General features: G+C 59.4%; 3 protein-coding genes and 2 long non-coding RNA genes across 7 annotated transcripts; 2 read left to right on the top strand and 3 right to left on the bottom strand.

Annotated features, from left to right (window-relative positions):
* Nucleotides 1-932: 932 nt before the first annotated feature.
* Nucleotides 933-2,602, top strand: LOC125088586 (vegetative cell wall protein gp1-like). Its single transcript, XM_047709786.1, has 3 exons — nt 933-977; nt 1,525-1,822; nt 1,884-2,602. The coding sequence occupies exons 1-3, from the start codon at nt 933-935 to the stop codon at nt 2,600-2,602; spliced, it is 1,062 nt and encodes a 353-aa protein (XP_047565742.1).
* Nucleotides 2,603-3,875: 1,273 nt separating this feature from the next.
* On the bottom strand, nt 3,876-6,585 carry LOC125088944 (uncharacterized). Its single transcript, XR_007123818.1, has 2 exons — nt 5,311-6,585; nt 3,876-4,670 (listed from the first exon to the last, which is right to left on the bottom strand). It is a non-coding gene; the product is annotated as an uncharacterized LOC125088944 (long non-coding RNA).
* Nucleotides 6,586-9,910: 3,325 nt separating this feature from the next.
* LOC125088945 (uncharacterized) lies at nt 9,911-11,190 on the bottom strand. Its single transcript, XR_007123819.1, has 2 exons — nt 10,610-11,190; nt 9,911-10,372 (listed from the first exon to the last, which is right to left on the bottom strand). It is a non-coding gene; the product is annotated as an uncharacterized LOC125088945 (long non-coding RNA).
* Nucleotides 11,191-11,418: 228 nt separating this feature from the next.
* Nucleotides 11,419-14,917, top strand: ZNF784 (zinc finger protein 784). Of its 2 annotated transcripts, none has more exons than XM_047710582.1 (2): nt 11,419-11,509; nt 12,998-14,917. In XM_047710582.1, exons 1-2 carry the CDS (start codon nt 11,504-11,506, stop codon nt 13,892-13,894), a joined length of 903 nt encoding a protein of 300 aa, XP_047566538.1. In that variant the 5' UTR covers nt 11,419-11,503; the 3' UTR covers nt 13,895-14,917. The 2 variants fall into 2 exon arrangements, with proteins under 2 accessions (XP_047566538.1, XP_047566537.1); XM_047710581.1 differs by lacking the exon at nt 11,419-11,509 and adding an exon at nt 11,647-11,801.
* A 2,004-nt stretch (nt 14,918-16,921) lies between these two features.
* Nucleotides 16,922-27,018, bottom strand: ZNF865 (zinc finger protein 865). Of its 2 annotated transcripts, XM_047710580.1 has the most exons (3): nt 26,565-27,018; nt 23,151-23,218; nt 16,922-20,593 (listed from the first exon to the last, which is right to left on the bottom strand). In XM_047710580.1, the coding sequence occupies exon 3, from the start codon at nt 20,564-20,566 to the stop codon at nt 17,387-17,389; it is 3,180 nt and encodes a 1,059-aa protein (XP_047566536.1). In that variant the 5' UTR covers nt 20,567-20,593; nt 23,151-23,218; nt 26,565-27,018; the 3' UTR covers nt 16,922-17,386. The 2 variants fall into 2 exon arrangements, with proteins under 2 accessions (XP_047566536.1, XP_047566535.1); XM_047710579.1 differs by lacking the exon at nt 23,151-23,218 and having other exon boundaries at nt 26,565-27,017.
* Between the last annotated feature and the right edge of the window lie 285 nt (nt 27,019-27,303).

Here is a 27,303-nt window from a genome sequence, read left to right as displayed (position 1 = left end):
TCCTGCCCTCCTCTCTGCACCCCATCCCAGGTCTCCCTGACCCTCCTTTTGCAGGGGTTCTCTGCCTCCAAGCCCCCCTGCCCTTGGGGCCACTGAGTCCCACACCGCAAGTCCTTTGTGTCACCCAAACCCTCACTGCTCTGTTGAGCAGGATCCTAACAATGCCACATCTCCTGCTCCCACTCACTCCTCCAAGCCTTGTCTCAGCCGTGCTACCCTAAGTGGATGCATCGATGCCTTCCCAGAGGGCTCCAGCCCCCCAGGCAGAGGCAGGTGTGCCTAAGGTCTCTGGCCAAGAACTTACTCACAAAGGAAAAGTTCCCACATAATTTGGGTTTCAGGTCCACCCCAACAACTTAAGAATCAAAACACACTGAGGGGCACCTGGGTGGCTCAGTCATTAAGCATCAGCCTTCAGCTCAGGTCATGATCCTGGGGTCCTGGAATCGAGACCCACACTGGCCTCCCTGCTCAGCAGGAGTCTGCTTCCCCCTCTCCCACTCCCCCTGCTTGTGTTCGCTCTCTCACTCCATCCCTGTCAAATAAATTTTTTAAAAATTTTTTTAAGATTTTTTATTTATTTGACACAGAGAGATCACAAGCAGGCAGAGAGGCAGGCAGAGAGAGGAGGAAGCAGGCTCCCCACGGAGCAGAGAGCCCGATGAGGGGGCTCGATCCCAGGACCCTGGGATCATGACCTGAGCCAAAAGCAGAGGCTTTAACCCACTGAGCCACCCAGGCGCCCCGAAATAAATAAAATCTTAAAAGCCCACCTCACACTGTTTTGAGCCTGTCCGAGCAGGCCCCGTGAGTTGGGAAAACAGGTAGGGGAGTGGCAGGTGCTGCCTTTGAGTGACGCCGCACCCCTGTAGCTCCCTTACCATCCCATGTCTCATTCCGTCCCACCTACAGATGGGACGCTGAGCTACAGCATGGCACAGCCGTGCACCCCAGGCTACAGAGAGGGGCTGTGGCAGGTCAGGGGTCCAACAGGAGGCTCCCGCCTCTCACCCCTGACCAGAGTTGGCTGGGAAACCCCAAGTCATTTCCTCTTCCAGGACCGAGAAAACAGGGGCTCAGGTCACACAGCAATTAAGACCAGGGCCTCTGCCATCTGCACCCAAAACAAGAGCGTCTACAGAGTTTCCATGGCCTCTCCGCCGTCCAGCAAGTTCCTTCCAGCCTGCACGTGCTGCTCCAGGGCCCCAAAGAAGCCAGGCCTTGCTGCAGCGCTTGCAAGCTCGGGGCACGCGCGGGAGCTCCTGGCCCGGAGCGGGTGATGCCGTGGCTCCCGGGTGCATGCAGGGGTCATCGGGGGCAGCGAGGGCGGGGCTCTGACCCGTGGACCTCCTCCCTGCACATGAGCACCCCGGCCACTGGAAGGGGCCCGAGACCGCCAGTGGGGCGCCGGGACTGGCGGGGCCGCCAAGGGGCCCGGACCCAGGCGGGAAGAGCCCGGGCAGGCCTACCTCCGGGCGCCCAGCCCCAGGCCCCGCGGTGAGCTCCAGGGGCCGCCCCTTGCAGCCCCGCCGCCACTCCAACAGCGGTTCCGGCGCCACCGGGGGCCGACAGCAAGATCAGAAGGGGCGGGCCATTTCTCGGTGGCCACACGGGAAAGACAGGCCGGAACGACCACCGCCCTGCGACAGCGAAGCAAACCCGGCCTTGACAGTTAATACATCCCCGGCGGTCAGCGTCCCAGGGCCGGGGACCCTGCTGCCAGGCCCTCTGTGGGCCCGGGTCCTGCAGTCAATGATCCCCGGGTCCAGCGCAGGAGAGGAGCTGAGGCCCAAGGACAGGCGGAGAGCAAACCTGGGGGAGGGTATTCGCGGAGGGCGGGAGCAGCCTCGTTGATGAAAGCTAAGGCAGGGGCATCCCTGAAGGCAGGCGGGCAGCGACAGGAGGAAGACCTGCGTGGGGCGACCGAAGGGCGCCCGCGTCCCCACGTCCTCCTCCGCCCGCTACCCCTAACCCGCCGGCCGACGCGGCGCCCCACGAGCCGGAAGCTGGACTAGCCGACTTCGCCGCCCCGCGCTCCCCGGCTCGCACGGCCTCCGGCGGCTGCCACCGGCTCAGCGTGCGCACCGAGCCCCTCCCCGGCCCCCGGCCCCCGCACGACCCCGTGCTTTCCTTCGCGGGGCGCGGATGCGGCCACCCCGGCCCCCGCCGCAGAGCAGCCGCCGGCCCGCGGCCCGCACGCCTGTCCTGCAACACCCGGCGTCTGCACCCCGCCCGCCCCGCGTTCCCCCCGCACGGCCGCGCCGCTGTCCGCCCCGCCCGCGCCCCCGACGGTCTCCGGCCCGCGCCCCGTCCCCGGCGCTCAGCTCCGCTCCTTCCCACCCCCCACCCCGCGTGCCGGCCGGAGCCTCCCCTCAGACTCTCCGCAGAGTCCTCCCCCTCGGCGCGGGGTCCTTCAGCTTCCGGACCCCTGACTCCGGACACGGCTCTTTCTGTCCGTGCGGCCGCCCGGTCGCGGCCCCCAGGGCCTCAGGAGGCGGCGGGACCCGGTCTTCTGGGAACCCTAAAGGCGCCAAGACCCCGACCGGAAAGGAAGGGGGGCGTTCCCGTGAAAGCCTTCCGGGGGGAGCACACGCCCTCATAAGAACGGTTCCCGGAACCTGGGTTCCACTGGGCGGATGGGAGGGTCTCCTTCCGGGCATCCGCCAGGGAAACAAGAGGGAGCAAAGCAGAGCGAAGCAGCTGTGCCTGCCTTCCCTTCAGAGGTGGCAAACCGTATTTTTAAGGGACACCTGCTGCAGCAAGGAGCCCTCCTGGGCCTCGTGGGGGCGACAAGGACCAAACTATGGAGCTGTCACCCCAGGGAGACCTCGGGAGGGTTGACAACCAGCAGACCAAAAGCATCACCAAAGACTCCGATGCGGGGGACGCGGGGACTTCAAAGGACAAGGTCTCCTGGACCGCAGAGCCAGGACGGCGGCGCAGAGCTGAGACTCGGCTGTTTCTCATCCCGTTATGTTCACTTTAGGGAAACCGTGCTGGGGCCCCTGAGAGTTACAAGGCGTAAAACTGGAACGTTCAGGCTGAAAACGAGGGCGCGTCCTTGGGGAAAGAGCGCCGGAGCGCCCCGCAGCCTGGCGGCTCCCAGGACGGGAGTGGGGGCGGGGGGGTCTGGGGCCGGCTCCGCGCTGGTGAGCGCGCTGCGGGGAGAAACCAGACGGCGGGAGCCAGGCTCCCTGCTAACCGTCCGGAAGGGCTGGGCCTCCATCAGGACCTTACGGCAAACCGCAGATTTTAATGAAGCCGCTTAGAAAGGACAGGGTCCCAGTCTAGTCTCCGAACAGTCAGACCCCAAGTCTGTCCAGGTGAATCTGAGAAGTGTCCTGTGACACCGTGCTCATTTGGTGACTGTTTCCCCACTTGTCATATAGATGCCACCATTCTGTTGTTTTTTTTTTTTTAATATCAGATGTAAGTTACCCAAAGTAACGGATCAGTGAATTTTTACTTATATACACAGTAATATAACCAGCACCCTGAAGAGCTCCCCCAAGGGCTTCCTGCCGATCATTAACCCTGGGCAAGCCTAACCACATTTCGATGTCAAATCCGAAACATGATGTTGGCTTGTTTTTAAACCTCACGTAAATTACACACACAAAGTTATAATTAATATGATTATATAAATATATATATATATATTTTTAAGATTTTATTTATTTGACAGAGATCACAAGTAGGCAGAGAAGCAGGCAGAGAGAGAGAGAGAGAGAGAGGGAAGCAGGCTCCCTGCCGAGCAGAGAGCCCGATGCAGGACTCAATCCCAGGACCCTGAGATCATGACCTGAGCTGAAGGCAGCGGCTCAACCCACTGAGCCACCCAGGCGCCCGTGTGTGTGTGTGTGTGTGTGTGTGTATTAAGATTTTATTTGTCAGAGAGAGAGAGAGCTCCTCTCCTGAAACATCTGGCCCATTTTTAAGTGGAAGGATCTCTCTCGATGGCAGGGAGGAGGCCTGGCGGGCTGAAGAAACCTAGGTCTGGAAAAGCTCAACAATGTGCTCCCGCGACACAACATCCCCCGTCCACTGACTCCCATCATAGAACCCCAGACCCAGGGTGGGAGAAATGTGCTTCTCACAGTTGTGGAGGCTGGGAAGGCTACGGTCAACATGCCAGCAGATTCAGCGTCCAGATTCACAGACCGCACCTTCTGTTGTCCCCACACGGAAGGGGCAAGGGAGGTCTCTGGGGTCCGTTTTATAAGAGCACTAAACCCATTCATGGAGCCTCCCCACCATGGTCTAATCGATTCTCAAAGGCCCCATCTCCTAATACTGTCACATTGGGGATTAGGTTTCAACATATGAATCTGGGGTGCGGGGGAGGGGGAGACACATTCCGTCTGTGGAAGCAGCGAAGCAGGCACACCGCAGTCTTCACCCCAGCACCTGGGGCTCTGACGGTGAATATGGTCAGACACTGCTCCGTCTACATCCCCCAACTTAACGCACTTAGCAAGAATCTGGAAAGCAGCTGTGGTACAAAGGGCAAGAAAACAAAGCTGATGGATGAGGTGGGTGCTTCCAGGGGCCATGCGGAGTTCAAGTCCCAGTGGGAGGTGCTGCGGGACCTGAAGGGAAAGGCCATTGGGTGAACCCGAAGACACCGGAGCTCCGCGAGGATGTAGGGAAACCGGAACCGTCAGACATCGCTGGTGGGAACAAAGAATCGTGCATTTCCTCCATAAGTTAAAGATGACAACTTACCATGTGGCCCAGCAGTTCCATTTGCCGAGAGATACTCAACAAAACCGAAAACCTTTTTTTTTTCTTTTGTATAAAAAAGGTTTATACAAAACCTTAAGCCTGAGTGTTCAGAGCAGCATTATTCCTAAGAGCGAAAAATGGAAAGAAACCAAATGCCCACCACGGCTTGAGAAATAGATGAATCCTAGGCGGTGGATCCATTGCATGGGACACACCGAGCCAAGACGGGCCCAGCCTAGAGAACGACCGTCCTTCATGCAGCCGGGGACAGTGCCAGCGGGGGACATCAACAGGTCCTTGCTGGAGGGACTTGGACTATACGCTGCACCTCACGGGAGGGTTCTGAGCTCGGCAGGGACACCACCGTGTGAGGGCTCTGGGATTCCTCTGAAACTAGTGGCCTGAGGTCAGCAAGAGAGAAGCCTGGGGGCGAGGAGAGCTGGAGCCAGGCAGGAGTCAGAGGATGCTTTCTGGAGGAATTAAGTGGGGAAAAAAACAGCCGCATTCCCTGCAAAAGGTTACTCTGAGCCCGTCCTAGCAGCCCGAGGTATGAAATGCTGATGGGCCCGGGTACAAAGTAGGCACAGAGCGGGCCGGGGGCCGAGGGAGGGGACCGGCGCTGCAACGCGGGCCTGAGAAAGAATGAGGTCCGAACCCGGGAAGGTGGGCATCGCAACCATGCCCGTTTGCAGGGGGAAAACTGAGGCTCCAAGAGGGAGCGGACACCGAAAAAACACACCGCATGCCTCCTGCCAGGAGTCAGTCCCGCCGCAGCCTCCGCGCCGCCTTCGGAGGCCAGGTCCCTTTCCCACACCCCCTTTCTTCCGCCCCGCCCACCGCGGCCCTTCCTGCCTCCGCTGGCCTCTCTATGGTTGGTTTTTTGTTTTGGGGGGGTTTTTTCCTCCTCCCGCCCTTCTACACACAAACATCTCTCCTTCCCTCGTTTCCCTCCCGTCCCGGCTGCTCTATCCGCCGCCACCCTCTCTATGGTTCTCCCCTCTCCGCCGCTCACACCGTGCCGGCTCTTCCTCGAAGTAACTCCGTCCCGGCCGTCGTCCTCTCGCGCCCGTCCGAGGCGAGCTGGGACCATCTCTCTGGTCCGGCCGGGCGGAAGCGGCGGCCACTGGGAGAGCGCCCGTAAGGAAGTCCCGGGCAAGGAGGGACCGCGACCTCCAGGGAGAGACCCTGGGGAAGAGGCGCGCCGTCCGGGCCCTCCGGGAAAACGCTCCGGCCGGAAACACGCGGCCCCGAGAAGAAGGGTCCGCTTCCCGCTCGGGCCTCCCCGCGCGGCGAGGAGCTGGGATCCCAGAAGGACGGCAGGTCACACGGGCAGGAGGAGGCAGGTCCTCGGGGAGGCCTGCGGGGCCCTCCCAATCGGCTCCTGCCAGTCACTTAAGAGCGGGGAGAGGATGGAGCCGGGTCAGGCCCGAAACTCCTGAAAACACTACGTCCACTTGCAAGCGTGGGGTGGCGCAGCCGCTGGCACCCTTCAGGTCTTGCCGCTGGTGGGACTCGATCTCGTCACGAGCGCGCGCGCACCTCGTTCCGGCCGTAAAACGCCGCGCTCGCCGCTGTGTGAGGCGCGGCCCGCAACCCGGGGTCGGCCCTGCAGCCCCACTCCGCCGACGCCGGTCGCGGCCGGCTGCGGGCTCGTGCGCAGCCCCGGCAGGGAGGGAGGGTCGTCGGCGCCCGGAGCACGGCCGCCCGGCCGGACCCCCGCACCCAGGGCCACCCGCGGCTCGCTCGTTCGCAGGCCTCCTTTAACGAGCGTTCCTGGGAGCCGGCAGCGCCCCAGACGCCGGTGTGGGTGCCGCAGAGGCAGCGGGAAGTGCGGCCGCCCTGGTCGCCACCTTTACTTATTTTTTTTAAAGGTTTTATTTATTTACTTATTTGAGAGGGACAGGTGCAGGGGGAGGGGCAGAGGCAGAGGGGGAAGCAGGCTCCCCGCTGAGCAGGGAGCCCGAGGCGGGGCTCGATCCCAGGACCCTGAGATCATGACCTGAGCCGTAGGCAGAGGCTTAACCCACGGAGCCACCCAGGCGCCCCTCGTCTCTGCCTTTAGAGAGCTTGGGATGGGAATTTTCCATGGAATTGATGTGAGATTTTTAAAAATCATCCTCAGGCTCAAGGGGCCCCTGGCTGGCTTGGTGGGAAGGGCGTGCGGCTCCCGATCTCGGGTCGGTAGTTCAGGTCCACACTGCTGCGGAGATTACTTCCATAAGAAACGAACAAACGGACGTCATCTGGGGGCTCCCCCAACCCCGCGTTTATTATGGAAATTTACAACCAAAGAGAGAAGGTGGAAGAATTGCCTAGTGAACTTCAGGTGCCTACCTTACAGGTGTGTCAGTTTGAAATGTCAGCTACAGTTTGAGCCTAAAAGATCATGTTCGGCGCATTCTTTTTTTTAACAGCTTCATTGAGCTGTAACTCACATACCTATAACTTACCCATTTCACTGATGACTCGAGGGTTTTCAGTATATTTACAGATATGTGCCGCCATCAGCACAGTCGATTTTGGAACATTTCATCACGTCAAAAATAAACATTGTACCCTCTAGCTGTCACTCCTCTCTTCCCTCAACTGCACTCCACCCATCCTCTGGCCCTTAAGAGACCAGGAATCTGCATTTTTTTAAAGATTGTATTCATTTATCTGTCAGCGAGCACCAGCAGGGGGAGCGCAGGCAGAGGGAGAAGCAGACTCCTCGTTGAGCAAGGACTCCTTTGCAGGACTCGATCCCAGGACCCTGGACTCATGCCCTGAGCAGAAGGATGACGCTCAACCAACCGAGCCACCCCAGGCATCCCTCTGCTTCCTGTCTCTGTAAATTTCCCTGTTCTGGATATCTTGTCTGAATGGAATAATAAAATGTGTAGGGTTTTGTGTCTGGTTTTTCTCACCGAGCATAATGTTTTCAAGCTTCGTTCATGTTTTAGCATGTATCAGCACTTCATTCCTTTTTGTGGAATAAAAATTAAAAATCTATTTTATGGATAATATATGTCCATATATTAATTTCCACATAATAAGTATATTACATGTTTTTTACCCGTTCATGAGTTGATGGACATTTCCATTGTTTCCACCTTTGGCTACTATGAATAATGGAGCTGTAAGCATTTGTTTACAAATTGCTGTGTGGACAAATGTTCTCCTTTCCCTTGGAAACCTCCCTGGGAGTGGAATTGCTGGGTCCTGTGGTAAACCTAACAGCCAATTCATTTAAGAAACAGGAGATCCGCCCACCAAGGAGAAGTGATGTGCTCACAGCAGAGACAGAAAGAAGCAAGACTAGACCCCACGTCTTCCGACTCCAAATCCAGGGCTCTTTCTGCCATTTTTAGCGCGTCCACGTAGCCAGACTTCTAGCATCAGATCCTGAAATATCGGCTGCTGATGTACTGCCAGCCCACGAGGGACCCAGGCAGACAGGGGAAAAGGCAAGGAGTCCACGTCTGTTGAGCACCAGCTGGTTCCAGGAATTACGCCGGACCCACAGCATCCTCCGTGTGCTGTTCTCCGTACAGTCCCACCAAGTAGCATCATGCTGCCTGCTTGGTGGACAGCAGCTGGGGACTGAGAAGACACATCTTGCCCAAAGTTGCATAGCAAGTGGATCAATGAATCCGAACCCACGGTTGTCTGACTTGAAAGTTTGTGGTCACTCCGCTGAACTAGGTCTCCTCTGCAAATAGTTGTCTCTACCTCTCATACCCAAATTCTACTACCTGTGTTAACTGAGCTACTCCTTCATTCACTCCTTTGTTCATTCACCCGCCATTCGCTGAAGCCTTCTGAGAGCGCAGAGCTGACATGGACCCGGCCCACAAGACAAGAGAACAGGGGATGAGCTCTATGCTAGATACAGGATCATGAATTATCTCACTTAATAGAAGGAACCTCGATGAAAAACCATGTCACACCCACCAGATCGGCAAAAAATGAAACTGGACTATCAAAGATTAATAACGACGTCAAGCAATAGGAGCTCCCACTCACTGCTGGTGGAAGTTAGTAATCATTACAGCTGATCCTAGTGCCTACGTCACACTTCACACGGAGCGGCTCGTTTAATCACCATAGGCACCTAGCACTTAACCGTGTTAAGTAAGTACTATTATCTTTGCTTTACAAATGAGAAAACAGAAAGGGCTACCTTTCTCATTAGCCACAGCAGGTATCTACAGTGCCTAGGACTCATGACACTTTTAGGGGCCCATGAGAAATATTCTAATTTTGAAATCAGAAGAAAAAAGAATGCAACCCAGCCTAGTTTATGTTCCTCTTTACACCAACACAGTCATAAAATTTAATTTTAAACGCATTTTTTGAAATGAAGGAGCCACAAAGGGCAGAAATCCTGGGGCCGGCAGAAGCACTAGAGACGGTGAGTGGTGAAATAATTTACTCGCGAGGGGCGTGGGGGCGCTCAGGCTGTTGAGCATCCAACTCTGAGCTTCGGCTTAGGTCATGATCCCAGGGTCCTGGGATGGAGCCCCGCATTGGGCTCCTTGCACGGTGGGAAGCCTGCTTCTCCCTCTCCCTCTGCATGTGTTCCTTCTCTCCCTGTGTCTCTCTGTCAAATAAATAAATAAATAAAATCTTTTAAAAAACTAAAATAAAGATAAAAAGCAACTAAATAATACAGGTGGGAGTTGAAGATGTTAAATAGTTTTTGACCAAGCAAATCAACTTCCAGTGATATAATACAGAGAAAGCTCTCTTTAGGGTTCAAGGAAACATTAGCAAGAATACTCCTGGCAGTACTGTTTGCAATAATAAAAGTTGGAGCCAACCCAATGCCCACCAAGAGGAGAATGAAAACATGTAACGGGACATGATCATCAGTGGGGTGTTATGCCGGCATTGACATCAGCAGTTGCTAGACTAGAAGTATCCATGTACACAAATATAAAAAGGGGAAGAGAAAACAGAGAATGTTAGACTGAAATTATATCATTTATTAGAAAAATTTTAAAGTTTTTTAAAAAATATTTATTTGACAAAGAGATCACAAGTAGGCAGGGCGGGTGAGGGGAGCAGCTTCCCTGCTGAGCAGAGAGCCCGATGCGGGGCTTGATCCCAGTACCCTGAGATCATGACCTGAGCGGAAGGCAGAGGCTTAACCCACTGAACCACCCAGATGCCCCTAGAAAAATTTTAAGGTTGTTTTTTTTAGTTATCTGTACACCCAATGTAGGACTTGAACTTAACGAGCCCAAGATCAGGAGTTAACATGCTCTTCTGACTGGGTCAGCCAGGCACTCCTAATTGATTAGAAAAACAATTATTTCCTTAAAGGTTTTATTTATTTACTAGAGAGAGAGAGCATGAGCACGGGGGAAGGGCAGAGGGAGAGGGATAAGCTGACTCCCTGTTGGCATAGGGCTGGGTCCCAGGACCCGGGATCAGGACCTGAGCCCCCAGGCGCCCTTATTACAAAAAGTTTACAGCACACAGAACAACATCACACTTGGTTTACGCAGAGAACAAGGAAGACATGCCTAGGAACACGAACAGAAGATACAAAGTCTAAACTCGGGGGAGGGCGGGGGAACGGGTGCCGGGGCGCAGGCTGGATCCTATCTGCAATGTCGTGTCTTTTAAGCTTATTAGCGGGTCTGGGCAGCTGTTCGTATTACTGGTCCCTTTTCTTTTCTTTTTTTAAGATTTTTTTTTAAAGATTTTATTTATTTATTTGACAGAGAGAGATCACAAGCAGACGGAAAGGCAGGCAGAGAGAGAGAGAGAGAGAGAGAGGGAAGCAGGCTCCCCGCTGAGCAAAGAGCCCGACGCGGGACTAGATCCCAAGACCCCGAGATCATGACCTGAGCCGAAGGCAGCGGCCCAACCCACTGAGCCACCCAGGCGCCCCTACTGGACCCTTTTCATACAGAAACCGTTTCTGAGGAGATCGGCGCAAGTGTCAGTAGGGGCGGGTGAGGACAGACCCCGTCTGTGTATCAGTCGAGACGGAACCCGGTGCACCCGGGGCGCGGGTGGCTCAGCCCATGAAGCGGCGGCCTTCAGCTCGTGCCGGGATCGAGCCCCACCTCGCGCTCAGCGAAGCGCCTACTTCTCGCTCTCCCTCCGCCTGCCCTTCTGTCAAATAAATAAATAAATAATTTTAAAAAATAGCTGGCGCCCCCAGCAGTAGCAGCACGGTGGCTCGCGGCTCGGCCGAATCAAGCCCTCCCCGACGCTACACAACAGCTACACGTCCCCGGAGGCCGGCACCAGGACGGCGGGTGGTCGGGCGGCCGCAAACCGCCGCGGCCAGCGGATCCCACGCGGGGACGGGCGCGGGGAGCTGGCGAAGGACCCGCAGGCTCCCCCGCGAGCTGAAGGGGACGCGGCTTCCTGCCCCGGACGGTCCCGGGGCCAAGGAGAAGCACGGGCCGGGCCAGCTGCCAGGGACGGCGGCGCTACCGCGTCCCGGGGGAGGAGAAGCGGCAGGTTCCAGCGGCGCTGCCCGGCCGTCCCCAGCGCCCCCGACGCGGCCGCAGGGGCGCCCCGTACCCCTCTTCCCACCGCCGCCCGGTTTTGCACCCGACACCGCGGGCACGTGGCCCGAGCGGCGGTGGGCTCTCCACACGCACCGCCCTGGGCTGTGCGCGCTCCAGGCCCGCGGGGCCGCGGCTGGCCCAGGACCTGACGTGGAAGCCCCCACGCCGGCCACCTTCGCACGGCCCCCCGGGGGCAGCGACAAGACCGTGTGGGGGTAACGCGGGAGAGGCTCCGGCGGGAGTCGGCGGACGGCCACGGCCTGCGGATGCTGGTGAGCGGCAGGGAAATCCGGACTGGCCGGGGCCACCTCCGCGCCCCACACCGGCTCCGCCCTCCGTAGCCGACAGGTGGGAAGAGACGCGGTCCTGCCCTCCAGGCCACGCCCCTGCCCGCCCGTGTGCGCCTGCGCAGCGCCGCTGACGGGGGCCCGAGCCCCGCCCCCTCCCGCAGCGACCGCGGGCATGGGGGCGGGGCCTGAGCACAAGATGGCCGCCGCGCGCCCGGAGCCCCCGAGTCCGAGCTCAGCGGCCCCGGAGCCGCGATCCCCGGAGACGCCGGACGTGGTGCGGGCGGGGAAGGGGCCTCGGCCGGGGACTCGAGGCGGGAGGAAGTCTCGGGGCAGGGGGCGGGGCCGGGGCGGGGCCTACAAGGGCTAGGCGGGGGAGGTATTTAGGGCTCCGGGTCTGGGGGCGGTGCTTCTCGGGGTGGGCGAGGGGCGTGGCATAAGGAGGAGCCTATGAGGAATGGGGGGCGGGGCCTGGAGGGGCGGGGCCAGAGGAGGGGGGTTGGGTGGAACATCTGGGCGGGAGATGCGTCCAGGGAGAGATCTGAGATTGCGTTTGTGTAATGAGGGGGCGGGACCTCCCGAGGGGCGGGGCCTCAGTAATTCTGGGGCTACTGGACTTGAGTGGAAGATTGGGAAGGTGACCCTGAACGGCAAGGGTGGATAGTTATGGTTGGAAGACCCACGTTGGAGTGATTCTGCAAGAGTCTGAGTGACGTGTCCCGAATGCCTAAGGGAAGATTTTGGGGAGGGATGACTGCTCCAGGTGACTCTGGAACTTTCCCCACTCAGGACTGGAGAGTAACAACAAACATTTCCGCGCTCATACTTCAGCTCAGTAGGTAGGGATGTGAACCAAGCAGATAAGGACTGTATTCTCTTGGAGCTCACAGTCTAGAGGAGAGACAATAAAATATATTTATTGTGTTACATGCTATAAAGGAAATAGTGAGCTGATAGAGTCAGGGGGGTAAGGGGGCTAAATTTAGATGAGAGAAGTCAGCTGTGCGCCGGCTTATATTTACACTGGGGTCAGAGACAAGCAGCAGCCAGATCATGATGGATATTACGATGACGGTTTTGGATCTTAAGTGCAGTTGAAGCCATGGGAGTGTTTTGAGTGGGAAAATGACGATCCAATTTCCATTTTCAAAAGGTCATTCAGGCTGCTTTGGGGAGAGAGCAGGCATAGAAACAGGGGTTCTGCTCAGGAGGCTTTTTCAGTTGTTAAGCCAAGAAATAACTGGCTTCTAACTGGGGTAGAAGAGGGAAATGGCTGCATTTGTGATGTGCTTGGGATAGGAGTGGAAGTCTTGAGAGAGATACTGCAGAATCCTGGCGGATGGAGGGCAGGATCTGGAAACTGAGGGGCCCAGTATGCTACAAAGGAGATGGGTGTTTTAATGAGTGGGCGTGTTGGGGAGGCCCTGGGGAGAGTCCACAGGCTCCTGGTTTTTCTCCATCCCACCCTCCCAGGTCCTGGTGCCTGATGATGGCCGCCCCACCACACCCCCGAGTGACCTCATCGAGATCCAGGTGGTGAAGGTGACAGACGCCACGCTGGTGCCTGAGCCCCCGGAGCCAGGTTCCCTCCACTGTGCCTTGTGCCCAGCTGCCTTCCGGCTGGTCTCTGAGCTTCTGTTCCACGAACATGGCCACCTGGCAGGGGCGGAGGGCGGCGGGCAGGGTGGGGACCCCAGCCGGTGTCATGTGTGTGGCCACAGCTGTCCAGGCCCCGCCAGCCTCCGCGCCCACTACAGCCTGCACACGGGGGAGCGGCCCTACCGCTGCCCCCTCTGCCCCCGGGCCTTCAAGGCCCTGGCGCCTCTGCTGCGGCACCAGCACCGACACGGGGTGGAGCCAGGGACCTCTCAGAGGCCTCCGGAGGTGGCTGCGGCTCGAGAACAGAGGCCCGGGGTGCCCCAGGAGAGGTCGGAGGTGGTGATGGCGGCGGCGGCGGCGGGCGCTGCGGTGGGGAAGCCTTTCGCCTGCAGGTTCTGCGCCAAGCCTTTCCGCCGCTCCTCTGACATGCGCGACCACGAGCGGGTGCACACGGGCGAGCGGCCCTACCACTGCGGCATCTGCGGCAAGGGCTTCACGCAGTCCTCGGTGCTGAGCGGCCACGCGCGCATCCACACCGGGGAGCGCCCCTTCCGCTGCGCCCTGTGCGATCGCACTTTCAACAACTCCTCTAACTTCCGCAAGCACCAGCGCACCCACTTCCACGGGCCGGGCCCAGGGGTGGGGGTGGGGGACTCTGGCAGCCAGCAGGCCACAGGGGCCGAGGGGCCAGGGAGTGGGTGTGGGCCAGGAAACACTCTGGAAGAAGGGCAAGGGGAAGGGGCCAAGGTGAAGGTGGAGGTCGACCAGTAGGCTGGGAGACCAGAACTGCGGGGGCATTGACACAGGCAGTAGGAGGCAGATTGCAGGGGAGGGGGAGGGGGGAACAAGGAGGCAGGAGAGGGGAGATTGGGGGAGATGTGACAAGAGCTAACGGAGATGGCCATGAGCAGCTAGTGCGGGAGAACACAGGGAGACCCAGTTTTGGGACCCCCACAAACCCAGACAGCACCTCCATGAGACTCAGGCACAGACACCACCCGGTGGATGCCCAGCTAAGTGTGAGGACTGTGGGCTGGATGTCACTGCCCAATCGGCCTGCTCGTTGGGTGCGCTCGTGCAAGACACGGCTTGTCCCCACAGAGCCTGGGCACTATGGAGGGAGCCAGGGTTAAATGGAAGGGGCAGAACCGGGGTTTGCCCTGGTGTCTCTGGGCTAGCCCATCATCTACAGAACCCTGGACGATCTTGGGGCCTAGGGTGGGCCAGGATGGAATCTTTTGCCTACCTCACTGGATTGCACTGAACCTGGGATGCCTACCCACCCTCAGGCAGAAGACGCTCACCAGGTCCTCCGTAAAGAGACTCTGGGATCCCATCACCTCGAAGCCAGAGGGTCCCCATGCCCTAGCCGAGAGCACTCAAGCCTCAAGGACGTAAGCCTGACCGTAAAGATCTTGACTCCAAGAGCTGCTTCCGGCTCCCATGGTGGTCCCTCCTTAACCCACCGACTCTGAAGCCACAAAAAAATTCCGGACAGCAAACAGCCACCTAATCTCCCCCTTATAAGGCTTTAGGTTCAGAGCCCATGGCCCCCAGAGCTCCAAAGTAGCCTCAGGTTTCTCTGATTTCCTCCACTCCCGATCTGAAGCAAACAGCTTAATGCCTGACCCAAGGCTACCCCAAGAAAGGGCTGAGAGATGGCAGCATGGTGGGCTGGCCTGTGTACCGTGGGTGTGGGATGAACTGAGTCACTGTGGTGGGTGTGAGAGGAGGACCTGGGAGCTGGAGGTGGGGAGCCTCCAGTTCTACTATTAAAGGACTTTCTGAAGGGTCTCTCTCTGTCAGTCTTGTGTTTGGAGGGTGGAGGTAGAGGGTCTACACTGTGGTCTTGCAACGAGGAGGGAACTGCAGCCTCTCTCTCTCCAAAACTGCTTTCTCATCTTTAGCTCTCTACTCAGAGATGTTACATGGTTCAGCTGTGGCAGCAGGTTTAGGGAAGCTTGGCAAAATGAAGGGACTCCTGTGACCAGTACACCTATCACGAAGGGAGAGCTCCAGATAGGCACACCTTCCTGCTCACCCAACACCTCCCACAGGATATCCCTTAGGCAGGTCAGAACACCAGCAGAAGTCAGTTTCCTCCAAAGAAACACCTGCATTTCCTATCATTGGCATCACCACCCAAGCTAGAGACCTGGGCAAGTTCCTGAAGCCTTCCTCCCTCATGCACTCATCTAATCCCTATCCTCAGCCCTTTCCCACTGTTGGGCCAATTCAGTATCTTTGGAATCTGAATGCTTTCCATCATCAGTACTCTTGTAGGCCAAGCCAACACCGGCCTCCCATTTGGGTGACTACCCAGCAGCACCATCTCCAATCTCCATATGACAGCCTCATAGACCCACAGCTCCCTGCGGCTTTGAGAAAGGATTCAGGCATAAATGCCTATAGGAGCTGGGTGGCTGGATGCAAGGGGAAAAGCCCAGCACTGAGGGGACACAGGCCAACGGGCACTTCGGCTCAGAGCTGAGCTTCAAGGTGGGGCAGTTGGTGGGAGATTGGAGAGTGTGCGCTTGGTCTGAAGATGGCAATGGTTACCCAGCTTTGGGAGAGTGCAGCTGGGTTGCTAGATCTTGCAAATTTTTCATAAGTTCCATTAGTTAATTATGCAAAATCTTTTGATTTCCAAATGTTGGCAACTAAGTCAAACTTTATTATTATTTTTTAAATGCATGGGCTAAACAAAGGCTGGCAGTGGCCTGTATCCAGCATCTGCTGGCCTCCGGCCCCCAGCATCATCCAAGCTTCACTCTTTGGAATCCAAAGCCCTTCAGGATCCAGCCTCCCATGCCTCAGCATCTCGGGCCACACTCCGCTTTGAGGTTCTCAGTTGGGTTTAGGTAGACACACTAAACCCTCCACCTAGAGTTCTTTGCCCACATTACCTGGCAGGCTTCTGTGGCTTTTGTTATTGTTCGAGTATCACTTCCTCCTCCAGGAAGCCCCCGGCTCTAAGATGGTGACTCCTCCATGCTCTCAGCGCCCAGTGATCATCCCATGTGCTTTCTATGGTGCTGCCCCTGGGGACGCTGGCACCAGGTGTGTCTCGTGCTGGGTCTTCAGCACTAGCCTGCGTTGGTCACACTAGGCTGCTGCCCTCGTGGGGGCCAAACCGGACCCGCCCAGGCAGTGTCCCTGAACCAGCTCTGTCTTCAAGTTTCAGTACTGACAGCACCGTGGGCCCACACTGTCCCAGTTCTCCCACGGATCTGCCAGGTGTCCTCGGAGCCGCTTTCTTTTCCAGGACCTCAGCCCCCTCTTCTGACAGTTGGGAGAACTAAACGCACATTGAAGGGCACATGGCTGGCTGCTCCAACAATGGCATTGAGGGCTGTGGAAGGGCTTTTGAAGCGCCTCCAAATTATCCTGGAGGGACAGGTGCGGCAGGGGTTCTCTTCCACCTTACCCGAGGGCAAGGAGCATGTCCGGCTCGTGTGTCCCCAATGTCCAGTGAAGGACCCGGCCGACAGGGACCTTGGGAAATGGTGGCCAAGCAAACAACTGCCACAACATCTCGAAGGGGAGGAGTCTGGGTAGGCTGTCGGTCTCTGAGAACAAAACTTACCTGTCTTGTTCATCTCCCTCTGCTCAAGGTGCACACTACAGCTTGGGTGTGATAAATCCTCAGCAATTCCCAGCTGAACGAGGCAAAGCAGAAAGCGTGAGCACAAGGGGAGGGTGTTTGGGGAATCAAAAACCCTGGGAGACTAAATTTCTCAACTTTCCGTTTGTCAGCGCTTAATCCCCTCCCTGGGATGCAAAAAAGGACTGCAGCAGCCCTGTTGGTAAGATTTATTATTCTCCGCTCTGTACAAGCCGCGTCTGCCCCCCGCCCCCACCCCCACAATCCAAAAGAGAACCCAGTCCCCTTGTGCCCTCCCGGCTCGGCTCATACTCCACCTTCCAGCCAGATCCCAAAGGATTGGGGAGGGGCAGCTCAGACCTACATCCTCCACCAAAGCTTATTGGGGGACAGAATGAGGAAGGTTACAAAACGGGGTTGGGTGGAGGATCAAGTTCAGTGGCTGGCAGGGTGAGAGGAGGGCCAGACAGGTCCAGGATGGGAGCGATCCAGTCTTGAGTCTGTAGGGCATGGGCCATAAGGGAGGCTAGTCTGTCTGAAGTCCTGAAGGATGGCCGGGCAACAGCGAGGAGGGGTAAGAATCTGATCAGCAGCTGGGGAGGGGTGAGTGTGGGAGGGGACATCTGATTGGAGCCTCCAACGGAACCCCTCCCTCCTGGTCAGGCGTCCTTTCCCGCCAAGGTGCCCGCCCCTGCCCCAGGACCCCCCAGGCCCTCAGCTTTGTGGGCCAGCCGGTGTTTCTTGAGGCCATAGGTGTTGGCGAAGCCCTCGCCACAGGAGGAGCAGCGGAAGGGCCGGCCGCCCTGGTGGGCCGCCAGGTGCTTACGGAAGTAGCCAGGGTCCTTGAAGGCCTTGAGGCAGGCCGGGCAGCGGAGCTCGGGCCGCGGCGGCTCGTGGGCGCGCTGGTGGCGCAGCACCGAGCTCAGGTAGAAGAAGCCCTTCCCGCAGTGCTCGCAGCGGTAGGCGCGCTCCCCCAGGTGCAGCCGCTGGTGCTCCAGCAGGTTGGAGCGGTAGCGGAAGGTCTTGCCGCAGGCGCCGCAGCGCTGGGGCCGGGCCACGGCGTGCAGCCGCCGATGCTCCGCCAGGCTGGAGGACTGCGCGAAGCGCTTGGCGCAGACGCCGCACTTGAAGGCGCGCTCTCCGGTGTGCACCACGCGATGCTGCCGCAGGTACCAGGAGCGCAGGAAGCCTCGGCCACACACCCCGCACCGGTAGGGCCGCTGCTCCGTGTGGCAGCGCTGATGGCGCATCAGCAGGGCCGCCTCCCAGAAGCGCTTGCCGCACACGGGGCAGCGGAAGCCCCGCTTCTGCCGGTGGCTGCGGCGGTGCAGGAGCAGGTCGTAGGCCCCCGCGAAGCTCTGGCCGCAGAGGCCACAGCCTAGGGTCCGCCGCACCAGGTGCACGTACTTGTGAGTCACCAGGCCCAGGAAATGCTTGAAGCTCTGGCCACACGTGGCACAGCTGAAGCGCTCAGGGCCTGAACTGGCCCCCCCACTACCCCCAGCCACTGCTGTCCCGCTTGCGTCGTCAGCCCCGGACACCCCGGCCAGTGCAGCCACAGCCGCCCCGACCTCTCCCGCCAGGCCGTTGTCCAGCACACTGGCCGCGTCAGCGCTGCCGGAACCATCCTGGGGCTGGGGGCCACCGGGTGCTGGCGGGAGCAGGCGCTCGGGGGCAGCCTGGTGGACCAGCTTGTGCCACATGAGATTCTCAATGAAGCCGAAGGTCTTGCCGCACGCATCACAGCCATAGGGCTTCTCTGCCATGTGAGCCTCCTTGTGGCTCATCACGTGGAAGAGGTCGGGGAAGTGCTCCCCACAGTCCGAGCAGGCGTAGCTCAGTGCATCGGCGGCCCCCGCAGAGGTGGCCGAGGCGCCCGGCCCACAGGCCCCTGGCGCGCCCTGGGTGGCCGGGAGGCCGGCAGCCCCGGCCAGGGCGCAGGGCAGCTGGAGCCGATGCACCTGGCGGTGGCGGGTGAGGCTCTGTGGGTAGCCGAAGACTTTGCCGCAGAGCTCACACTTGTAGGGCCGCTCGCGGGTGTGCACCACGTGATGCTTGCTCAGGTGGAAGGACTCCCGGAAGCGCTTCCCGCACACGGGGCACTGGTGGGGCTTCTCGCCCGTGTGGATGCGCTCGTGGCGCTTCAGAGTCTCGCGCCGCCCGAAGCCCCGCCCGCAGATGCCGCAGCAGAAGGTCTTTCCAGGCACGCTGGCGCCCGAGCCCCCGGCCCCGCTGGTCCCAGCCCCGCCGAGCAGCAGCGGGTGCGCCCCCAGCAGCGGGACGGGTACGGCGCCGTAGACCACTGCCGCCGCGGCCGCCGCAGCCTTCTCGCTGTCGGTGGCCGGAGGGTCGGGGGGCAGGAGGTAGGGGCCCGCAGGGAAGGCCGGCGGGGGCTGCGGGACCGAGGCCGCGGCGTCCTTGGGCGCGTCGGGGGCGGCGGGCGGGGCGTGCGCCGCCTTGTGCCGGAGCAGGCTCTGGGGCGCAGAGTAGGACTTGCCGCACAGGTCGCAGGGGTACACGGGCCGAGGCCCCGCGGCGCCCGCGCCCGCGTGCGCCGCCTGGTGCTTGAGCAGGTAGGCGGCGTCGCGGAAGGCCTTCCCGCAGACGCCGCACGGCAGGCGCAGGAGGTCCGCCGAGTGCGTCTTCACGTGCCGCTTGAGGCTCTCCCTGCGGTTGAAGCTCTTGCTGCACACGGAGCAGGAGAAGGGCTTCTCGCCGGTGTGGATGATCTGGTGCTGGTGCAGGTGGCTGGGCTTCTTGAAGACCTTCCAGCAGAGCGGGCAGGCAAACGGGCCCTCGCCGCTCCCCGCCGCGGGAGGGGGCACGCCCACCCCGGCGGGGGCACCGGTCCCTTCCGCGGCGGTGGCAGCCCCGGTCGCAGCTCCCGCGGCGGCCGCGGGCGGCGCGGGCGGGCCGGAGGACACCGGGGTGGGGGCGGCGGTGGGGGGCGCGCCGGCCACGGGCGCGGGCAGGCCCAGCGGCGGGAGCGGCGCCCCCGGCTGCGGCGGGCCCCCCGCGGTGGGCGGCACGTCCTTGTGGCAGCGGCGGTGGCGGATGAGGCTGGAGACGTGGTTGTAGGTGCGGCCGCAGACGCCACACTCGTACGGCCGCTCCCCCGAGTGCACCAGCATGTGCTGGACCAGGTGCGAGGACTGCTTGAAGGACTTCTGGCACACGCCGCACGGGAAGCGCCGCTCCATCAGGTACTTGAGCCTGCGGAAGTAGCCCTTGTCGTCCTTGCTCGGGTCGCAGGCCGCCCCCGCGGCAGGTCCCGGCGGGGTCTGGGAGGGGGCGGGAAGAGGCCCCGGCGTGCCGGTGGGGGTCGCCAGCCCTGGCGTCACTCCCGGCCCGGAGGCGGGCCCTCCGCGTTTCAGGTTCCCAAAAAGGTGCTGGTGTCCAGAGAGGTCGACGATGCCCCACTGCGGAGCGGGGAAGGCAGCATCAAATAGCGGGGGCGGGGGGGGGCCGAAGGCAGGTGGCAGGGGCGGGTCGGGCTTCTTGGCCTGGGAGGAAGAGGAGGAAGACGACGAGGACGACGACGAGGACGAGGATGACGACGAAGACGGCGCCTCCGCCTTGGGTTTGAAGGTGGACTGGGGCGGGTAGTCGTACTGGGGCGGAGGGGGCTGGGGCGGGGGCTGGGGCGGCGGCCCCGGGGCGCAGGGCAGCGCGGCCACCGCCTTCGCGTGCTCCCCGTAGAGCTCCATGGGCTCAAAGCGCTGGTGGTTGAGGAACTCCAGAAAGTCGAAGGGGTAGCTCTGGAAGTGAACCCCGTCCTCGCCCCCTATGCCGCTGCCCCCACCACCCCCGGCTGCACTGCCTGCTGCGTTTGCCTCCATCTTGGGCGGGGTGGGCGACGGGAGACCCTGCGGAGAAGAGGATGGGGCTGAGCAAACAGGTCCGGGCACCCGCGCCGCGTCCGCTGGAGGACGTGGCCAAGCGCCGGCTGCACTCCATCTTCCAGCCTTGCCCCTCTCCTGCCCTGTCCCTACACCCCAACAGGGTGGGCTCCTCTGCAGCTCTGGCAGCCGCCTCCTTTCTGTTTCCTCCTTGCTCCTCCTCTCCCATCTCTTCCATTTTCCCCTTGTTTCTTAGGTCTTCACACATTCTTTCTACCCGTCCCCAGCCCCATCCCCAGGGCTCCCTGCAGACCCTAGCTCCCCACCCCCAATTTCATTCTCCCGGCATCCCTGGCCTCTGGTCACAGACCCCAGGCAAACTCTCCGGCCTCAGCACTGTGCCCTATCCTCCTCTCCAAAACACACACATGAAACCTGCCCTCAATCCCCTCAAGTTTTGATTCTATAAAATGATAATAAGAGGGTGGACTGTGGAGCCAGAATGCGAGGCCCACTCTGAGCCCCACCACACCGCAGCTGGGTGACCACAGGCAAGTGTCCAAACCCCTCTGTGCCTGGCTTTCCTCATCTACAAATGAGAGATGACAAAGCACATCCCTCCGCCCCAAGGCTGATGGGGGCATCCAACCAGCACACCCAGGCATGGCCTTCGGGCGGAGGCTCCGGGCACCACGCGGGCCCTGGGAAAGTGGAAGGCATTCCACAGAGACCACTCTCGCTGCCGCTAGTGGTGACAGAAAGTCCCAACAAACCAAGAGAACGGGAATGAAATCAGAGTTGGGGGCCTGTTCTTTCACTACAGGGTGGGCCGGAGAAGGTGTCTGCCTGGAGGAAACAAATTGCGGCAGGAGGACAAGCAGTGAGCGGGAGGCAGCCTGACACAGCGGAAAACACAGGCGCCCTGCACCTGGGCAGACCCGCGTTCAAGGCCCTCTCCTTCCCCATCCACACTTTCTCCATTTCCAAAAGGGGCGGCAACCCCTGAGGCTGCCAGGGACTCAAGGGAGCTCACCTAGGACATAAGGAAACACTTAGCTTTCAGTCCCCAGAACTATCTGTACCTTCAGGCCATCACACACCTGGGAGGAGCGCAGTTCCCCGTCCTCACCCCCCGCAGGGGCGGAGAGCGTCCCTGCCTCCCCTGCCATGGCAGCCACTCTCTGGGCACCTCCTCTACTGTACTATTCATTCCAGACAGCAGCTGTCCTGTCTGCATCCCCTACTCACACCTGAACCTCAGCTCCTTCGATTAATTTTGAACCTGAGCCACGCAGGGGCTGGGGAACGCCTCCACCAAGTCGGTGCAGACCCAGTGGAGAGAAGGACCCCCAGTGTGGCATCCTTCGTGGCCATAATCCCTGGCCCCTGAGGGCCTGGCTCTGTGCCCAGCCCACAGAAGGGGTCCGTGGCAACTACCACGGCCAGGGCCATCAGCTCCCAACCATCCAGCTGGCTCTCTCCCCCCACAGGTGAAAGGTGAGTGTCTCCTCCACTCCCCTCGCCAAGAGGCCGATATTTTTAGCATCTAGCTCTGGGTGTCCTTGGACGAGACTCAACAGCCCATGCCCTTCACACCCCCTCTAGTTCATCTGATCTCCAGAAGGAACAAAGGCAAAGGCTGGAGTGGTAGTGGAGGCCTGTGGGTGACACCTAAATCCGGGAGACCAGGCTAGGCGGTCCGGGTGGGCACAGAGCAGCACGCAGTAGAATGGAGGGGGTGGGGAGCCAAGTGTCTTAGGTAAGAAGCCACAGCCTCAGCTCACCTCCCCTGGAGTACATATTATTAAGAGCCAATGTTGCCTGGGCATTTCCTATAGGTCCAATGTGTTCCAAGCCCACTACACATGCTAACTCAATCCCCACAAACCTGTGAGACTATGACATGGGAACTACTGTTATCCCCATTCGATAATGGGGATATTACACAAAAACACAGACAAGTCTGTGTTTTTGTGTAATATCCCCAAAGCACAGACAAGTCAGGTGACTTGCCCAAGGTCACAGAGCAAGCCTGAGGCTCGACCCACCCCCTCCCCCCACAGGATTGTTTTTCCAGGTTGCTAAGGTGGACAAAGGTGGGGTGCAGCTGTGGGGGCAGGAGCCGTATTTGGGGGTGTTCTCTAGGTTATGAGAGGTTATGCCAGGGGCTGGGAGGGAGGGGAAGGGGGTCACCATCTCGAACAGATGGAGCAGCGATGTGATGAGACTGTTCCCTAGATCTCAAGGTTCCGACCTGTGCCTGTCTGCTTTGGGCCTCTGCTCAGATGTCGCGCCCTCCCTGTCGTCCCTAACGCTGCATCCTGCAGCACTTTCCAGCACTGTCCCTGCCGTGACCTGCTGAGTATACTTCCTTCACTTCGTGTTTACCGAAGAGGATGGGGATTTGGCCCATCTTGTTTGCCACTGTGGCCCCCCAGCACCGAGCACAGCACCCAGCACAGCGTGGTTGCTTGGTAAGTGTTTGCCGATAAGTGGGAGCTAAACACACCCTCTGAAGTCACCAGTGGTTCCACAGAGAAATCTCAGGGAACCCCAGGGGAGTAAAAATGGAAACACAACCTACGAAAACTTCGTGAAGATGCAGCTAAAGCAGAGCTCAGAGGTAAACTGCTAGCATCTATCCGTAAACGCCTGAGTAAGCGAGGGGAGGAGACTGAGCTGCCTCGAACTCCCGGAGGAAGGGAGGGGGGCAGTTAGCAGAGATGGAGGTGACATGGTGGGGGGGGGTCCCCAGAAGAGGGAATTCGAAGGGCAGGGATGTTCTAAGGAGCATCCGACCCAAGGGCCAGTGGAAAAATGCCCAAGAGTGGCAGCTGTGGGGAACAGGGAGTAGTACTGGGGGGCAGACCCACTCAGGCTCACCGTATTTCCACTGGGCAACAGGAGGCGTTTCCTCTCCAAGCCCTCAATTAGTGTCTAAGGAGCAGAGAGTCACGGGAGGGTTTTGTGTGGAGAGCGGCATGACTGGGGGTTGGGGGGAGCCCCCACAGCCCCAATCAGAATGGCCATGTTTACTGTTCAACTGGTCTCAGCTGTAGCCTCACAGTGGTCCCGCACTGCTGCTGCGGCCACTTTCTAAGCGGGGAAACTGGCAGGGGGATGCAGGGGTCATTCCCCCAAGGTCATGCAGCCAGTAAAGGGGAGAGCACATATTGGATTCCAGGTCTCTCTGATACCAGGACCTGTGGGCCATTCTGTTGCACCAGAGTTGACTTGTGCTGAAAAGTCTAGCCTGTTAATAACAGTAACAGTGACACAGAATGACAAGGAACGTGAAGTGCTTTCCGTGGGCCAAGCTGTTCTAAACCCTTTACGTGTGTTGACTCAGTGAGTCTTCCTGATAACTCAAGAGCATGGTTACCGTTATTAACTCTGTTTCACAGAAGAAGAGACAGGGCTACAGAGGTCAATGAATCCCTTAAGGTCACCCCAGTAACAGGCTGTAGCAGAGCCAGGAACTGAAGGAATGGGGTTTGAGAGTGTTGCCCATGACAGCATGCCGTCCTTCACTATTCGCTCTCCGAAACAAGGGAAGGCCCCCACTCCGCCTTATACTAGAAATAGACTCCACCGCACTGCCATGCCACCTGGCCCCAGAACTAGCCACCAGCATTCACTGAACACCAACAGGCACTGTTACTAGGTGCCTTATGGCTCTTGTCTGAGACTTCGTAACAGGTTCATAAGCACTGCTATTACTCATTTAATAGACAGGAGGACTAAAGCCAAACCTGTCCCTCCCCTGCTCAGACCCTGCAGTGACACCCATCTCACTCAAAGTCAAAGTCTTTATGATGACCTGCATAGACTCCACGGCCACCTGGCTGCTCCTCCAATGTGCCAACATTCCTGCCCCAGGGCCCTTGCACAGGCTGTTGCTTCCGCCTGGAATACTCTGATTGTTATTTTTACACCTCTCTCTCTCCCCCTCACCTCCTCCACGTCTCTGTTCAAATGCTGTCTCCTTGGTGAGGCTCTCCATGACCACTGTAACCTGTCATTCAGACCAACATTCCTGCTCTTCCCAGCCTGCTGCATTTCTATCTTTCCCTGTCAGCATCACCTAATAAACCAGATATTCTGCTTTTCTTGTTGTCGGCCTCCCCCTGGAGAAGGTGGGCTCCCAGGACCGAGAACAATGTCAGTCTCTGAAAATATACGTGAACTAAGTGAATGAATGGGGCTCGTAAAAGAGGACGTGGTTTGTCCAGATATGTGAGCACTGGAGGAACGCAGGACTCACCCCCCCAAACACTTCACTCTTGGGGGGAGCTGGAAAGAGCAGCCCCCACTTGGCCGCAGTTGTCCAGGAGGAACGGGGTTCACACACAGCTGTAACTTTTTGGTGTGTGGCATTTTGAAGCAACAGGACGACCATGGGAATCTTTTGAAGGAGGCCTTCTTGCCCTCTCCCCTGCAACTATACCCTGTCTGCTACATTTTCTTTACACAGGTATTTTGTTTTTTAATTGTCCCATGAACTAGCATAGGCACTCCACGAGGGCAGGAATTTTTGCCTATTTTGTTCTCTACTGCGTCCCTAGCCATTCTGTTGCACCGGAGTGTAAGAGGTCCTCATCAAACACTTGTGGAACAAATGAATGAATGAACAAATGAAGACCAATTTGGGCTTGGTAGAGATGACAAAGGCCAGATAATTGATCACAACGCCCTTACCCCCAAGGCCAGGTGAGATCAAACCCTCTCTCTCCTCGTCCTTCTCTTCAGTTTCTCTGCTCCAACCTCACCGGCCTCACCTGGTGCTCTTCCACTCACCGTGATCCCAGCCACCTCAGGGCCTTTGCACTTGCTATTCTGGCTACCTGAAACAGTCCACCCAGATCTTTACATGGCTAAGTCACCTCTGCTAATTCAGGTTTCACCTCTGAAGCAGCCCATTGGGCTCTGGGAGAACCCAGAAAACAGCATTTCTCTGATTCACTCGTTCTTGAACCCTCTCCTCAAACTGTAAACCCACAAAATGAATGACGGTGTGTATCTCTCTCCTTCACCTGTGTTTGCCCTGTACCTGCAACTCTGAATTCATGTATGAATCAATCAGTCAGTCAATGCCTAGGTAGAACAGGTCAGGCCATAGGGAGGCTGGGGGTCTCCTCTAGGTGTCCAGGAAGATGAAATGGAGCTGGGCAAGAAGTGGCAGGCGGAGAGTCGCTAGGGCCAGCGAAAGAGGTGCAGCCTGAGGGAGAGCCTCAGTGTGGGGCACTGTTCTGTGAGATCAAGGGCTGAAGACAGGGCTGCCCCAGGTGGGGGAGGGGAGGGAGGCGGGGCACAAGCATTTCATCGGAGCCTGGGGCCCAACCCGCAGCGATTTCTACCTGAAGGGGGAGAGGATGTGGGTGTGAGAGCAAAACTCTAGAGGGAGCTGTTCTTTGGGGGGCGGGGGGCGCGGGGCGATGGCAAGGGGTATTCTCAAGACCTAGGGCGGGTGGCGGGGGGCTGCACAAGGACAAAAAGGCATTCTGGGGTGCAGACCAGAACAGAAAGTATTTTTACACGAGGAGGGGGCGGGCGGGGGGCGCAGGACGCGGGGGCTGTGGTGTGTGCACAGAGATCGGGCAGTCCCGCAGCACAGCACTAGCGCAACCCTCTGGAGGCAGCCGGTGGGGGCTACTAACGGAGGGTGGGAGGGCAGTGCTGGGGCGTTCGGGGGGCTGTCCTGCAGGAAGCAACGACGGGGGGTTATGCACAGGCGAGCCTGAGAAAGCATTAGTGGGGGCCCTAACAGCAGTTTCGGGGCTCGCCGCAAACGAGGGCGCTGTGGCAGCCGTCCTGCGTGGGGGCGTTAATGGGGCAGATGTCTGGAGAGGTCTCACGGGCGACCAGTGACTGCGGACCCCTGGCGAGGGCCCGGCGGGAGAGGCACGGACGGGGACGTTCTGCGGACCAGAGCGGGCCAGGGCGGGACCCCCCGCCCCCGTTGCCCCCGGGCCCCCGGGCCACGCGCCCCGTCACTCACCGGCGCAGGGGTCTCCGCCGGGAGGAGGCCGAGGAGGCGGAGGAGGCGCCGCCGCTCCGGGGAGACCCGAGGGCCCGACCGGAAGTGCTGCCCCCTCCCCCTCCCCGGCAGCCCCGCGCCGCCCGCCTGCCCGCCCGCCCGGAAGCGGAAGTCGCGCCCGTCTCCGAGGCGCCGGCGTGGAGGAGCGGAAAGAGGGGGCGGTGGCGGCGACCGGGACGGGGAACTGCGCCTGCGCACTGGCTCGGGGACGCGGACGGGGATAGCCTAGGCCGCTTCCGGTAGCCGAGCTTAGCAATGTGCGCGTGCGCCCTGAGTGTCTGCCTCCTAGGGCACCGCCCACACGCTCCGGTCGTCCGGTGAGGACACGCCCCTCGGCATGCGCCGAGCCACGCCCATTTTCTGGCTTAATTACTTAAGCCCCACCCACTGCCTCAAAAATCCAACCTCCTCGCCCCGCGCCCATTGCTTCTCCTGCTCTTCCCGACCTCCGGGTCCCCAAGGGCTCCGCCTCTCCCTCCTCAGCCTTAGCTCTTTCTTCTAAACCAGCCTTTCCGAGGTCTTTAGGCTGCACCAAGCCCCCCGCGTCAGCCCCGCCCCTTCCCCCTAAGCCCCTCAGTCTCCGGGGTTTCCCTTCCTTACTCCCTTCTTAGGTACGCCCTTTCGCTCCCCTAGGCCTGAGTAAGTCATGACCATCTCTCAGCTCCCGCCTCTCCTAACACCTTGCTCTCCTGAAGTTTCC

This window comes from Lutra lutra, chromosome 17 (genome assembly GCF_902655055.1).
Source record: "Lutra lutra chromosome 17, mLutLut1.2, whole genome shotgun sequence".
Taxonomy (NCBI): domain Eukaryota; kingdom Metazoa; phylum Chordata; class Mammalia; order Carnivora; family Mustelidae; genus Lutra; species Lutra lutra.
The sequence above is the reverse complement of the archived record's forward strand: the minus strand, read 5'-3'. Positions and strand labels throughout refer to the sequence as shown.

Bases quoted from the DNA above. Each gene is read 5' to 3' on its own strand.
- ZNF784 (XM_047710581.1), top strand. From the start codon at position 11,700: ATGGGGGCGGGGCCTGAGCACAAGATGGCCGCCGCGCGCCCGGAGCCC. The intron at 11,802-12,997 runs GTGCGGGCGGGG...CCACCCTCCCAG, and splicing joins CCCCGGAGACGCCGGACGTG to GTCCTGGTGCCTGATGATGG.
- LOC125088586 (XM_047709786.1), top strand. From the start codon at position 933: ATGGCACAGCCGTGCACCCCAGGCTACAGAGAGGGGCTGTGGCAG. The intron at 978-1,524 runs GTCAGGGGTCCA...CGCCCCTTGCAG, and splicing joins ACAGAGAGGGGCTGTGGCAG to CCCCGCCGCCACTCCAACAG. The intron at 1,823-1,883 runs GTATTCGCGGAG...GCATCCCTGAAG, and splicing joins GAGAGCAAACCTGGGGGAGG to GCAGGCGGGCAGCGACAGGA.
- ZNF865 (XM_047710580.1), bottom strand. From the start codon at position 20,566: ATGGAGGCAAACGCAGCAGGCAGTGCAGCCGGGGGTGGTGGGGGCAGC.